Below are 15260 nucleotides of genomic sequence, written 5' to 3'. Positions count from 1 at the left end.
CTTTGTAATTTTACTCCAATTTCTCGAGGTGCACAATTTTCGTTTCCCCTGGAGGTTCGAGTAATCGGGTTTCTACTGTAGTTCTTTGGTTATTCCTTGTTCACACCACCCTCATCATGTTAAGTTGACCGAAAAGCGTTTTTTAGGTTAAATATAACTTCCATTTGCGGATTCAATGAAGAGATTTTCAAATCAAGTAACCTCATACGGTAAGCAACTTTTATAAACGAGACAATTTTAAATCGAGTTCAACTGAACAGCATAATATATAGATTTAGGCAAGCCTAAAAGCGGAGCTCCCCATTTATTTAATTTTCACTGGAGCTTACAATGTTTTCATTCTAGTGAATAAGCGGCCAAAGTACTAATGTTTATGGCGGTTTATAGGTGCGACACAAATTTAAATAGCTCACGGTTATACTGAATGTCAGCAGTACGACAAAAATAATAATCTTAAAGCGGGGCAAAATCATTACTCATGGCACGAAAAATTACTTTAGAGTACAGTAAATTATCTGCTTTCTAGCAATAGAAAATAGTTTCGCGATCCTGTTATAGTTTCGCAACAGTTTAGTAGACTCCACAATATCTATTAGATTGATATAGGATATATTCGACATGCATTACAGAGTATGTCGGATTAGCTCAATCGGTAAGGTGCCAGTCTGCGGATCCGGAGGTCGTGAGTTCAAACCCCAGAGGGTCAGTTTTTTTTTTCTTTTTTCCTTTTTTTTTTTTTTTACCCCGTAGCAATAAAATGGTTTGTTTATTCTATCAACCCGATTTAGCTTTCGAATGCTCCTTCATGTACGATGCTGGCTTTACAGATAGACACGAAAGTCATCGATCGATTATGGCTCTCAATGTCCACTTTTTTGGCGGTCGATTACTTTCTACACGTAATTTTCAGCCACATTTTGTTTCATTGCTTCTTGTTTTTCTTTTCAAACCTCTTTAAATTTTAAAGGCCGCCTTTATACGGCCTTCTTGCTTCACTATGGCCGCCATGTTGCGCGACTCCGTACGGACGCCGTACGTACGCGCCCGCGAACCATGCCGCTATCCATGTTGACCATGAAAACTCATTTCGATAGTGTTCCTTCTTTCATGCTTAAGATTTAAAGTGAACGAGTCAAAAGCAGTTGAGAGCCGGAGCAAACAAGAGAAAAAAAAAAGATCAAATAAGTCAATGATGTAAAAATTAAGAAATACTCAATTTCCGTTACCAAGCTCGAGTAATCTACCTTTCAATTTGGCTTCAATTTGAAGTCCAGGGATGATGTAAATTCCAAATCATAAATCGATATGTAAATAGTTTTTAAAAATTGTACATATATGTTTTGTATTTTATATTTCCGAAAGAAATGTAATTTGTGTTTTTCACTACACATTTCATTGCGTTTCATTGTGTTTTTCACTACACATTTAAAAATGTGTAGTGAAAAACACGTTTGTTACACTGAGAAGGTTTAAACAAAATGTAATCACTCCACAGTTTCTCGCTGTTAAAAGATATGTTTAATACTGTTTTTCAAATCGTACACTCATTTCTATATTAAATGTCTTTAGATTTATGCAATCAGCCAAAAATGCTATTTTTTTATCCCTAACACCCACAAAAAAGTAAAACCGACACCGCGTCTTCGGTATATAAAGACTAGTTCAATGTCAGTCAGCCATGTAGCCACCAAACCACCAATTAGTAGACTGATCATCTCCCATGGTGCAACGGAATTTCTGGTTAAATTTTCCGTAGAAACCAAAGTTGTCTTCGCTGGGAACAGATCCAGCGGTTGGTATGAAGGCACAACCACTGATACTGCTGTCGATGTGCAGGATGTGGGTGTTTAGTACCTGCCAGAACCTTGCTGTGGTACCACTCCCCGCTGCATGTCCACGAATATTCACATAATCCACAGGTTTGCAAATACCATGACCAAGATAGGTCATGATGTCAAAGTCGCTGAACTTGCCTCTGAGGTAATCTCTGTAATCGATCTCTTTCATGATGTTAAAGCTGCAGGTTGCCCGCCAGTATGTGGATCGGCTGCGGAGGCTTTTCATTCGAGCCAGAGTCTGGCGGTAGATGTACCAGTTTGGAGTGTTGTGGTTGATTGGTGCGTCTTGCAGAAAAGGCTTGGTACTAAATTGAGCCAGATCTTTATATTCCCGGTTCCAGGACATGACTAGGGTCCAGGCTGCTCCCGGCTCGGATGACAGATCACAGTATGCCACGTATTGCTTATCTTGATCATCAAAAAGCCAGTAGAAGCCGTTCTCGAACTTGCCAATTTGCAGGTAGTCCAAACAGGATCGGGCCTTAAAACCGTTTGATTGCAAATGTACAACATCAGAAGACTGGAACGGAAACAGAAATGGAAACATGCAAATAAGATAAATAAGAGCTCCTCCAGGTTTCAATAACATTAAAAGGGATGTAAAGGACCCCTCTGATAACAGTGTATCATTGACACTGATAGGTAAGTTTCTGTTTTAATATTTTTAATTATTATTATTAATATTAATATTATTATTATTATTATTATTTTTATCATCATTATTATTACTATTACTATCATCATCATCATCATCATCATCATCATCATCATCACATGTATTATTATCACATGTATTATTATTTTTATTATATATTATGTAGATTAACTGAATTGTAAATCGCGAAAACACCTTACCGATTTTATTTCAACCACGGCGAACAAAATCAACAGAGAAAACAAGTTCAGCTTCATCTTAGGTTCTTTCAGAAAAGTCGTCAGCAACAAAGCCTGGGAGAAAAATAACGGTATAGGCGTATCAGTAAATGTTGGATAAATGATTTCGGTCGTAATTATGAGAAAAATTAATGCGCACTTAATCGGTGCAAATAGAAGTGAATGAAAATATAGAGCATGTGATGGTGCTGCGAAATATCTGGACTAAATACAGAAGAATAAGAAAGAGTTTTCAATGAAAAGTTCTTAGTTTACCATAGAAGTAGTCAAAGACATTTTCCTCATGCTTCAAAACAGCACAGATAGTGAAATTAGATTTTCACATTATGCACAATACGAAGACATGTGAAATTAAAGTGACATCAAAATTATTAAAATAATGACAGCGCTATATTGAGCCCCGGTTAGGTTCTTCCCCACGTACGACCACGTACGCGACGAAATTCAATCATTCTGTTCAATGACTCGTGATAATTCAAAACTTTTGAAACCAACGCCTTCCCTAGTTTTTATAGTTCCAGTATAGTTCTGGTTACTTCACACAAAATGCGCCTCTACACGATATAAATGGAAAGGGAGCCGAATCTAATTCAGTTTGAAAATAATATAGGTTTTCGTGTGTTTTTTGTTTTTAATCGATACACTTTTACGAATTTGCTGCTCTATTAATCCGAATGTTTAAATAAATATTATTGATTGAGAATTATCGATTGATTGAGAGAATTTGTTGATCATTTGGAGGTTTTTAATTTGCACAGTAATGCTCGCTATTTATAAGTAAGCTTGTTTTGAACTGTTTTGTTTTTGGTATAATTATAATGTTATTCAGGTCAAATTATTTTGTTTTATCGTTGCTATAAGGTAATACTTTAAACTTACTGGATGAACTTCCTCCGTTTTTCAGTGGTAAGCAATATACAGTAAAAAAAGTCTGAACACAGCTAAATTAATATATTAAAATCAAACAAAATATCATAATTTACTTCACCAACTAAAACACAAAAATGAAAGGAAAAATTTAATAGAACATGTCTGTAAATGTAGAAAAAAGGCGAAGCTAAGAGCTCAAAATTGAAAGTGGCATTGTGGGGATATCCGAAACCGACACAACTTCGTTTTAAAAGTATAACAGACTTTCACTACAAGCCTATTTTAAAAACAGGCTTAAAAAGCGTATCCAGTAGAGTTTTTTTCCTATTCTGCACACCATCAGTGAAAAGAATACAAACCAAACATAAGTTAAAAGTGAGCACGGCGAGATTTCATTGCTTTTACCACTCTACGGCGGTTAGTTTCCAAACATTTTGTTAACGTTCAGATGGACTACTGTCCCAGTTCAGAGCTCTAATTTTACACTTACCTGAGTTTCAAAGTGGAATAGAATCGTTGGAGGCCGTTCTCCAAAGTCTTGTGCCGATCAATAAAAAAACATGAAACCAGGGGCGTCCTATTCATACATCCTCGATTCTAATGTGTTGATCTTTTAGCTGCAGCTGAAAACACACCAGAAAAGATTAGTAGGCTTTTGAATGACGGCTGGGATTAAACAAAGATTTATCATCTATAATTGCTTTATTGGCTTGAGATGCTGAATTCACAGACTAATTCTATAGTTGTAAAAGTAAGCTTGGAAATTTCCTGGATTTCTCTTAAAATGAAAAGGCAACGAATATTTACCCAGTCTGGCATAATGTCATTTTGCTAAAGCAAGCTTTTTAAAACTTCTAATTAACATGCAAATAATACATCGGTGTTGTTAAATTGTATTTAGGGGCGGACCATTAGAAAAGTGATAGGGGGGGGGGGGTGGGGAATTTTCGGCTTGCACGAATTTCTTTTTCTGTCCATTTCTTGTGTAGGAATTTTTTTTTTAGACAAATGTTTTTTTCAGACAAATGCCATGTATTGTTACTTTATACCATGTTTTTGACAAATGCTGCTTTGTTGATTATTTGCTTAATAGTTTAAATATTTTAAAAATGCTGTTGTTCATTGATTTCATCCTTTAGGGACTGTTAATAAGAAATTTTTAAAGTAAAGCCAGTGAGCAGCACGTCTGCGAACTACTTGAGTTGTGAAACTTTTTTATTTTCTCCTACGCGGTTCGTGTGACTAGCACACACTGGTAAGCTTAACTGGTAAGCAATCTACGAAGGCTGGAGAGAGACGAGCTTAACGAATGTTATGATTACAATCCATCTAGGGGGGTCTTGAAATAGGGGGGTTTTGAAATTTCTAGGCTCGGAAATGCTATTTTTAGTATTCTCCACCATATATTTCGTCGAATAATTGACCTCATAAAGTGTTAAACGATGACAGGTATTTTCAGTACTTAATAGGACCTTTCCTTCTGCACGATTTTTTTTCTTTGCCTTCCCCTTTGCACGAATTTTTTTCTTGCCATTTTGGCTTGCATGAATTTTTTTTGTTTTTTTCCCCACCCCCCCCCCGCCCCCATCACTTTTCTAATGGTCCGTCCCTTATTAAACTTGTTTCAGCACGAAATCCAGTGGGAAAAACAAAATGGGTCATTAACATAGAGAAACTCAAATTTTGTCCGCCATACAAATCAGAAGCAAGAAAAAGTGTTTTGGGTATAACCTTGCTGTTGTGGGAGAATTGTGTTAAACTTGCGTGTTATGCTAAAAGCTATGATTGCCTAAATGAATTGATGTTTGCTTTTAAAGCCACTTATGCAAAAATAATATGCAAATACTTGTGGTAAAACACTTTTAAAACGACTCGCCAACAGGTGTATAAACAGATGGAATCGAACTAATATGGTTCCAGTTTTAGATTATTGATCACATAATTGAAATTTTAAAATTATCTTATTAAAACCTGACCCCTTTTGGAAAATCTTTGCAGAAAATCGTGAGTTTTTCCACTTATGCACGTTTTGATAAACTGTGCAACTACCAGGTTGTTCTAAAGCCGTGACTGTTATCATTTTGTTGAATGATTAAACATTTGTTTTTAACGTCCTTAAGCAGAAAACCAACAGTAATTTTGTCAAAATAATTATCAATAACCCCTGTAGTATTAAACATTGCATGCAAATGGGACATTCAGCGTCACGACATTTACTTCTGTACTTTAAGCATTCTGCATTTCTTGTAAATATCCTGGTTTTTCACTCGTGTATCAAGTTTTGTAGTTTAAAAAAGCTGGTGGAAGACATTGGCTGCCGTCACATCTACGACGTAACTTTAGTTTAACTATAGTTATTCTCAAGTTACGTGATGTCATACCTAACTATAGTTAGTGCTTTCGGTCGTCTAAGTGGTCACACCAACGCAGTTAACTATAGTTAGTTCTGATTAGCTTCGAATTTAAATAAGTTCATGAGAGCCCTTTTTTCGACGTTTTTGCTTGTTTACAAGCTAAAAACGTAGAATAGGGGTTAGTGGACAAAATTTGGAACCACATATTTGTAAACTCTCAAGGGACTTTTTTAATTTCTCAAGGGACTGTTTTAATTTCTCAAGGGATTACTTTCCGCTGTGGGTGATCACTTGCGATCTCGTGAAAAAAACGTGACTTGTCACATTTACAAACGTTATATAACAATTTTAAAAGTGACATGTCAGCTTTCTTATCTCAACGCACGTGTGTCTGAAAGGCGATCTATAAAAAGCGTCGCACAAACAATGGATTGCGTAACTAAAACACGAATAAATAATCACTAGCACTTACATCGTTTAAAAATTACAAACGTCAAAAATAAACCATACCAAAAAACTCGCTCTTTTCAAAGATATTATTGAAGTTAAAACAAATGCAAGAGATGGCACTGGAAAAACTGAACCCTTTACAAACTTGGCTAAATTTCTGTAAATTTAAATTCTACAGACTTTCTATAAAAAGAAATTTTAAGGTCTTCTTTCACCGTCATAATAGAATGTTTGTAAATTATGGTTTTACATACATTTTGCATACTTTTTGTATTTTGTAATAAGACAAAATATTTATAAAATGTCTGTGAAATCTTAGTGCTCAGAGTATGAAGCATTGACCATAATTTACAGACTTGACAAAATCTCTTTATTAAGTTTGTAAATCTACGTTTTACAGAGGATTTGAGTGTTTGCATAATAGCTTCAAATTTTATATAATGTCTGTAAAAGCACATAAGCAGGGCTTTGTAAAATGTATGTAAAAGCGCATAAGCAGGGCTATGTAAAATGTATGTAAAAGCGCATAAGCAGGGCTATGTAAAATGTATGTAAAAGCGCATAAGCAGGGCTATGTAAAATGTATGTAAAAGCGCATAAGCAGGGCTATGTAAAATGTATGTAAAAGCGCATAAGCAGGGCTATGTAAAATGTATGTAAAAGCGCATAAGCAGGGCTATGTAAAATGTATGTAAAAGCGCATAAGCAAGGCTATGTGAAATGTATGTAAACGCGCATAAGCAGGGCTCTGCAAAATGCATGTTAGGCCCGGTTCATACGTCGCATATCTGCCGTGTCGAATTCAATTAAACGAATTAGATTCGGAAGAAGTTCAACGTCTGAATCGGCTGTCGAATTTCTGCCGCACGTTCGACTAGTCTGCATTTTCCGACAGAAATGCGACACCGACTCAAACGTCGAACTTGGCAAAAGTGTAGAAGACCAATGCAAGTCAACAAAATTTGCGTACTTACCTTGCAAGCATAGCTTCAACAGAGCGAGAAATATAACCGGATTTTGGCTGAATTTGGTTACGGTAAATACGTAATCGTACCGCTCGTTTGGTCTCGACATGGGCATTTTGGTCGACTGTGTCTCGCCAAAATACGAACCATGGCTCTGCCAAACTCGCCTGATATGCTATCGAAGATTACCAAAAAGGTACGAGTAGGTATAATAAGCAGGGCTCTGTATAATATCTGAAAAACTAGCCTGCGAACAGGACTCTGTACTCTGTGAAAGTACACAAGTCGAAATCTGTGTTATTTATTCATTTATTTATTTGTCTGCTTATTTATTTTTCAATTAATTATATGTTCGATAAGCTTTAGTGACACATCGCTTTTAGAAGTACCAATATATCGAGAGTTCGCTATATCGAAAACCTCGATGTAACGAATATCGGAGTACATTTTACGTTTGGATCTTCGGATTGTGTTCGTTAAAAGTAAAAACGAGGATTTTGTTATATCGCGGATTGTTATATCGTGGTTCTGTTCCATATATTTTATTGTAACTTTGGCCGGCCAGTAGAATATCATTATAATATATATATCATAATATTTATTTATTTATTTATTGTATGCGGAAAGAACATCGCGTCCTATTATCTTTCTGTCTGCTTCGGCCGAGAAGAACTGGTTCCGAAGACCGAACCGATCATGCGCAAGATGAATAAATCCCGGCGTCCTCTCTGGCTCCATCCTCTTCCCCAGGGCCACGCGTATTTTTTTAAATTACATGACGTAGTGGCCCTGGTAACGGTAAAAAATATGATTTTTTTGATTGGCTGATAAAAACTGCATGCGTAATTAGGTAAAAAAATGAAACGCTTCTACGCAATTTTCGTTATACTTCCGGTCATCGAAACAATTAAAGATGTAGCGGGCAAGTTTGAAAATGTTACCGGAAAAAGACCGAATAACACTGGGAGTTTGTTAGAATAACGTATTCACGAAGCAGACCTTTGTTTATGAACAAATGACAAGTACATCGCTTGCAAGGTGTAACTCGGTTGTACTTTTTATTGCATTAAAAATATTGCAAACATTTGCACTATCAACTTAGCTTATACAAGATATACACACTAAATGGAGTTCATGAATACATGAAGACTTTGAAATTCAATGTGATATTTCTTACCACCGCTCAATAGAATGATACCTCATCGCTCATCCGCTTTTTTAGCTCTGAATTTTCTACAATACCTCCGCATGACCATAAATAAATTTCACAGTATCATCAACCGTCGGAATGTTATCAGCTGATGATATCCTCGACTCCGTGTTTAAACACTATGACTCCAATTCCTCTGGATTCTAACTTTTCTATCTGTCGTCTTCCTGTTCCATTCCTTGTTTCTTGATGTCCTCCGACAATTGTAGCAAGGATTGCTGTACACTCTTTCGAACGCCAAACTCAAATGTCGTATCTTCTTTCAAATTCGCTTTCTTCTCGTCTCAGTCAGCCCCAGCCTTCCCCTTTCTTTTACTGAGCAGGCGCAGACGAACATTTATGCAGTGGGCATGCGCTACCGGATGTCGTGGATTTTACGACATCCGGTAGTCAGTGTTACCAGAGCCCTTCGTTTCGCCGACCACGTGACCAAAAGAAACGGAAGGCTCTGGGAACGAGAATGCTCTGGCTCTGACTTTTGGCGGTTGATTCGTAACGGGTCGAAGCGGTCGAAGCATGGTCAAAGTGTGTGTACAAATCCATGTTTAAGAAGCTTTTTACTCGCTAGAATGATAATTTCGTTCGCCTAAAGACAGCTTATCTTCTCGTGTAGCTCCATGGAGTCTTCTATAACCGGATCTCCGATCGTTGCGCCTGTTGTGGGCAAGGGTCTTTCCAAGGTAAGGTTTTGCACAATAGTTATACGAGTTTCCATCAGAGGGTTTCCATGAGGCTTTATTAAGCTTAATATTTTCTAGGTTAGCTTTACCCGGCTTATTTTATTTATTTTATTGTTTGTTTCTTTCTGCTCGTACACTTGTCGTACGAATTCGACGATTCATAAACATGTCAGACATGTGTACAGTGTATGTTTGGCATTTTGTTATTATTTTTTTTGCCAATATCTGTTTATCATTTATTGTGGAAATTAAAACACCGAACTCCTCAACATGTCTGTCTTATTGTATTATTTCCAGATACAGATGTTTAGGGTTGATTGCAACATATAGCATCTATGACCATGTAAGTACAAGACTTAGTTTTGTTCCTGACAATGAGTACTAATTTCAACATGTAAAGTACATTGTGAGCATTGGTACATTTATTTCAATCTCTCTGAAACTCTACATGTATGTAACCAGAGAGAAAAGTCATCTTATTTTCGTTCTTGACTGTTCTTTGTGATTTTGTTCCGCCCATATAGATATTCCCCTGCCCCCACTTACTGCCCCTGGGTCTCTGAGGATGGTGATCTCCAAATAAAAACCACTGTATTAATGATCAATTCTAATGCCTTGAGACCTTCCTTTGAACTTTTTTCGGCCCAAATACCATGGTAGTCAATTAGCAAAAGATCCATAACATAAGGAGTTTTATTTAAATGAAGAAAACTTCATTGATCAAAAGGGGCCATGTTTACTTGCCTGGATGTCATCTCCACCTTTGTTCAGGGTCTGGATTATGGGGGGCCCTTTCTTATATAAACAGGGCTCAAAATAACAGCCGTTCAATGGACAATGTCCGGCAAAGATGACAATTTGTCTGGACAAAGTTTCAGTTTGCCGGTCATTTTCACCGGTCACATACATGGCTTTGAGAATGATACATGTAACTGATGACCAGAAGGGCATTAGAAAGCGATCTATTCATAAAAGCTGCAGCTAAAACAGTGAAGAAATAGCAAACAAACTATCAAACGAACAGCAGAAATGAGTGGTAGTTTAAAAAGTGCTATTTTCAATATTTTGACTGTTCAGAAATGACACATGACCGAGCTAGAATCTGTCTGGCTGGACAACATGATCGGCAACTGTCCGAAAATTATTTTGAGCCCTGTATGAAGGTCTGGGTCTGCCACTTTGTGGCAGATGAACTTATGCACTGTATTGTCTTGTATTGTCCACACTATGACTCACCATAATAGAGAAAAATATTAACAAGCCAAGTACACATCTGTAGCCCAGACATCCAGATCCTGGATGGCTACCCCCAGCATTATTCACTGGCCCTACCTAATGTACCAGTATGAGAGTGAAGCAACTTACCAAAGAACCCAACAGACTTATCCTTGTTAGTGCTGAAACAAGGACTGCATGGTACATGTGAGTGCACTAGCAGTCCAGTGCATTTACATGTACCATTAGGCCACCCCTTCTCCCAATAAATCATAATAATATCAGCATAAACATTAACACAAGAAGGAGCATGTTTTCCCCTAATTTGAGTACAGTAAAAGCCTGCGATTAAGAACAGTTAGCCTAAACAGGTTCTTACATAAAGGAGTATTAACACAAATTCAGGTTAATAAGGTTCTTAATAGGTTCATAATTTCTGAAAAAAAGTTTCAATATTGTTATAGAGATTTAAGTTGTTTTCCGCCTATTCCTTGTATAAAATTTGCATACCACATACTGGTAAATGCTTACAATGTATGCTAAAATGAAGCACTATTTATTTAGAATATGACATGATTTTATGCATAGTAATGCTTTGTCCAAACTTATTTCCCAAAAGTAAACATTTTTAATCATTTTTAAAAAAATAGAACCTGGTTCCAAATTTGAGGCTTAATATGTTCTTATAAAAATGGTCAGGTATCTACAGTGTTATTTTCAAATTTTAGCCTAACTGGTTCTTAAATGTTCAAGGTTCTTACTCGCAGGTTTTTACTGTACGCTTATAAATGCTAGAATCTCGTTGATTTTGTTGTGACTTTGAATATGTGCTTCTTCTTATTTTGCTTGTGTTTATCTTTATGCTATGATTCTTCTGTCACCATTATTGACTAAGCTGCACTGTACATGTGTGCCATTACTTATGCTTATTCTTGTCATACCATATTTGCCATTGGAAACCAGCTGTAAAGGCCAATTTACATAGTATGATTTTATTGCATGTGACATGGTTGTGAAATGCTAACAACAGGTTTATGACACAAATAATTATTGTGTTGTGAAAATCCAACCTACAGCGTACAACTAGCTTATGAGTGTCATAGGCTTAGGCGTGCCGTAAGCTTGTCACGTGACAAAATCGTACCGTGCAAAGTACAGTGTACCTAACAGATTTCAGTCATAATCAGTTTGGTGATGGTCCATCAAACCCTGTAACAGATTTAGATACATGTACATGTATATGACTGACTGACTGACTGACTGACTCAGGGACCGCGCAGGAAGAATTTGAGTGGGGGGGGGGGGGGGCTGAAAGTCGAACCCTGAACTGAGTAAACTTTGGGGGGGTCCGTGGGAGTACATTGCATGCTCCCCCGTGAAATTTTGGATTTCAAATTCACTTAAACACCGGAAAATGCATTTGAAATGAGATGTTACCAGAAGAAATGAAAACAGAAAAGGCAATTTCACTTTATGTTACAAAATCAATTACATGTACCATTAGAGTGGGCTTGAAAACAAACCGTATCATCTTATAAACTTAACCCATTTGGTGGGATCGAAATGACCAACGATGAAACAGGCCTTAGCTTTTAAGTCCCCTTAAAAACCAAGTTTTTGGTAAAGGGCATAATCCTGTAGTAGCCTAACCTCGACTACCCGTAACCATTTTCAAATAATAACCGAAAACCTTAAAGACAACTGTCCGCATTTCCTTTTTTTATGTATCTACGTTGAAGGCGAGTTTATTTTGGCTATAGTAACTGCTGTTACTTTCGTCCTTTACAAACTAAATCAATAATATGGCTTCCAGAATCGAAATATTTTAAGTAATTTGTCGTTTGTTTTTTCATTCATTATTTTCTTTCCCTTGTTACTGTAAAAAAGTGGGGGGGGCTAAAGCCCCCCTAGCCCCTTCCTCTGAGCGGTCCCTGTTGACTGACAATAAGAGTATATCTTTATTGTGCCTTACACTCCAAAATGAAGGTATTGGTTGAGTTACAGTAAAGCTTGTATAGCAACTACCGGTATGGTAACAAATTACTGAACTATAACATGCAATGAAATTACAATGCAAACTACAGTCGAATCCCGATAACTCGAACCTTCAAGGGAAATAGAAAAAGGTTCGAGATATCGGGAGTTCGAGTTATCGAGGGTAAAATTAGCAAGAAAATGACCTGAAGGGGAATCGAAAAAGGTTCGAGTTAGCGGGAGTTCGAGTTACTGAGGGTTCGAGTTATCGAGATTCAACCGTATGCCTGACTGATTGACTCACATTTTGTTGTTATTGTAAAATGTTTGTGCTAGTCAATTTGTAACAAACTGCTCTCCCTTATTCAATTTCAGATCCCACATTCAATTGCTGAATTATCTTATGAACTGCAAGGGGAGTTGATGGCCTTTCAATCAATGTTAGTCTCCACCCAAGAGAAAAGAACCTTTTAAGGACATATGAGTCCTGTTCATGAAAATAAGCAGGGCTCATATGTCCTTATTAATAAAGCCTGGTTTACACTAGCAAGGCAAGCACAAGCATGATCGCGCAAAAAGGACAAATTTTGATCCTTGTGTTTGTGCTTGCTGTCAAAATGAAATACGCTTGTGCTTTTGCTTGAGTCGAAGCCATTTTCACGGAGAAATACAGTGTAAGAGCTGTTATCCTTGCACTTGTGAAAACCAGGCTTAACAGTTGGTCATTGGACATTGGCCGATCAAAATTTGTTCATGTCTGACGAAACGCCAAGTTTGGTCGGACATGATGTCCGGACAATTCATTGCAAATCATTGTCTGACCAAGATGGTGTCTTACTTGGACATATGTCCTTTCCAGAGAGAACAAATTATTTGCAGCCCTACATGAGGGAAGTTGAAAGAATTAGATTAGTTCAAGCTTAAAACAAAATGCATTGTATGATACTGCTAAAAGTAGTTTGTATAGTGTGATCGTCCGGGTGAGAGTAGTTCTGAGAAGAACTGTTGTTGGTGACTGACGTTTCGACAACCTGAGTAGAAGTCATCTTCAGAGTCAAGTGAAAAGTTGTTGTCAGTCGATGATGTTATAAGTCTGGTTCGTTGATGTTGATTGGTCAGTTAAGCCGTGATGTTATTGGCTGTAAGACTCGTGTTAAGTTTGTCAACAGTAATTGGTCAGTTTCGATCCGTCTATTGTCAGTCAAATTAAGTTGTTCTGTTCCGTCTATTGTTAGTCAAATGAAGTAGTTCTGTCAGCGTTTCATTTGTCGGTAGTGTTTACATTGTGAATAAGTCGTTTGTAAGGTGCCGGTAGTTGTTGACATCTGTTAATAGGCGTCTGTTCTAAGTTTGTGTACCAGCTTTCCAGAGTCAGTCATTGAAAATAGTTAGTACTGTAGGTTAGGCATTCAGCAGAGTCCCAGTCGATTTGGTGGTTAGTAAGCGACTATTTCCTACATCAAGGGCACTTCTGAAACTATTGCGCAGATCCTACAACCCTACAATATCCGTGTAGCTCACAAACCTATAACTACGCTACGACGTTTACTGACCAACATTAAAGACAGAGACCAACCCCTAACGACAGACAGGGAGCGATTTATAAGATCAAATGCTCTAACTGCCAGGCCTCCTACATCGGAGAGACCGGTAGAAACCTCAACACGAGACTGACTGAACACAAACGGGCGACAAGAAATGGTGATGTCAACAATCACATTTCTGAACACCATCGACCGACAGAACTACTTAATTTGACTAACAATAGACGGAAAAGAACAACTTAGTTTGACTGACAATAGATGGATCGAAACTGTCCAATTACTGTTGACAAATTTAATACGAGTCTTACAGCCAAAACATCACGGCTAAACTGACCAATCAACATCAACGAACCTGACTTATAACATCATCGACTGACAACAACTTTTCACTTGACTCTGAAGATGACTTCCGCTCAGGTTGTTGAAACGTCAGTCACCAACAACAGTTCTTCTCAGAACTACTCTCACCCGGACGATCACACTATATGAACTACTGATAGTCCTAGGTTCAAACTGTACTGCTAAAAGTGTTTAGACTAGATCTATCAAGCAGCTTACGTTAAGGTATACATGTATATAAATACATCGATGCTCACATGGAAGTATGAATGTACCGGTACATGTAGCATCATACTCACATTCACATATTTTATCCGTTGAAGAAAGCTTATAGGTTTAAAACATGCTACATGTAATAGATATTTCAAATTGTTATAAAAGCATGTTTGCAACAAGTGGATTTTGATGATTATGTTTATGTATTATCAAGCAGATTAAACTACATGTATTGACAGTACATCTATATTAGAATGTAGGTTGAGACTGATTTACAATTAAATAACATGATAGATTATTTAAATTGTTAATTATTAGAGGGGATATTAATTTGTGTGTTAATGTTATGTCTCTAATAAGACTATAATTAACTATGTTGGAAAACGAGAGGGGTGAAATACATGTTTTGTGAAATCATACTTTATTTTTTTTAAATAATATATTTTAATGATACATGCAGAGCAGGTTGTTTTGAAATAAAGGTTTTATGGCTTGCAGTTTTCAGACTACCTTTTTTTATCATGGTCGACTTCCGAATGAAATGCAATGCATGTTGTCATTTCATGTAAGGGTAAATCACATTTACAGTGTGCTACAGCCATTTAAATATATGTTCATTAATTTTACTAATTTGTAAAGAGATTTTATAAAACTGCAAAATCTCTTTAAAAAAAGACATTTTGCAGCCCTTTGAATTGATCTATGGAGTAC

At 37.0% G+C, this 15260-nt stretch overlaps 1 protein-coding gene and 1 long non-coding RNA gene across 5 annotated transcripts in view; one reads left to right on the top strand and one right to left on the bottom strand.

Annotated features, from left to right (window-relative positions):
- The window catches only part of LOC144634676 (uncharacterized), a 44979-nt gene extending 40784 nt beyond the window's left edge, over positions 1-4195 (bottom strand). Inside the window, exons 1-4 of one of the 4 annotated variants that reach the window (XM_078493704.1) lie at positions 4093-4132; positions 2988-3018; positions 2694-2786; positions 1620-2358 (exon numbers count right to left, since the gene is read on the bottom strand). In XM_078493704.1, the coding sequence (XP_078349830.1) occupies positions 1669-2358; positions 2694-2786; positions 2988-3017 (813 nt within the window). In that variant the 5' untranslated portion in view covers position 3018; positions 4093-4132 and the 3' untranslated portion in view covers positions 1620-1668. Of the gene's footprint in view, positions 1-1619; positions 2359-2693; positions 2787-2987; positions 3019-4092 lie in introns of those variants that run through there. The other 3 variants (XM_078493703.1, XM_078493707.1, XM_078493706.1) reach the window with 3 other exon arrangements.
- Positions 4196-9054: 4859 nt separating this feature from the next.
- Positions 9055-15046, top strand: LOC144634735 (uncharacterized). The gene is made up of 3 exons (XR_013567246.1): positions 9055-9261; positions 9559-9604; positions 12826-15046. It is a non-coding gene; the product is annotated as an uncharacterized LOC144634735 (long non-coding RNA).
- The last annotated feature ends 214 nt before the right edge of the window (positions 15047-15260 follow it).

This window comes from Oculina patagonica, chromosome 13 (assembly GCF_052425735.1).
Source record: "Oculina patagonica isolate OP01 chromosome 13, crgOcupat, whole genome shotgun sequence".
Lineage (NCBI taxonomy): Eukaryota > Metazoa > Cnidaria > Anthozoa > Scleractinia > Oculinidae > Oculina > Oculina patagonica.
Note: the sequence above shows the minus strand (reverse complement) of the source record. Positions and strands in the feature narration are given on the sequence as shown.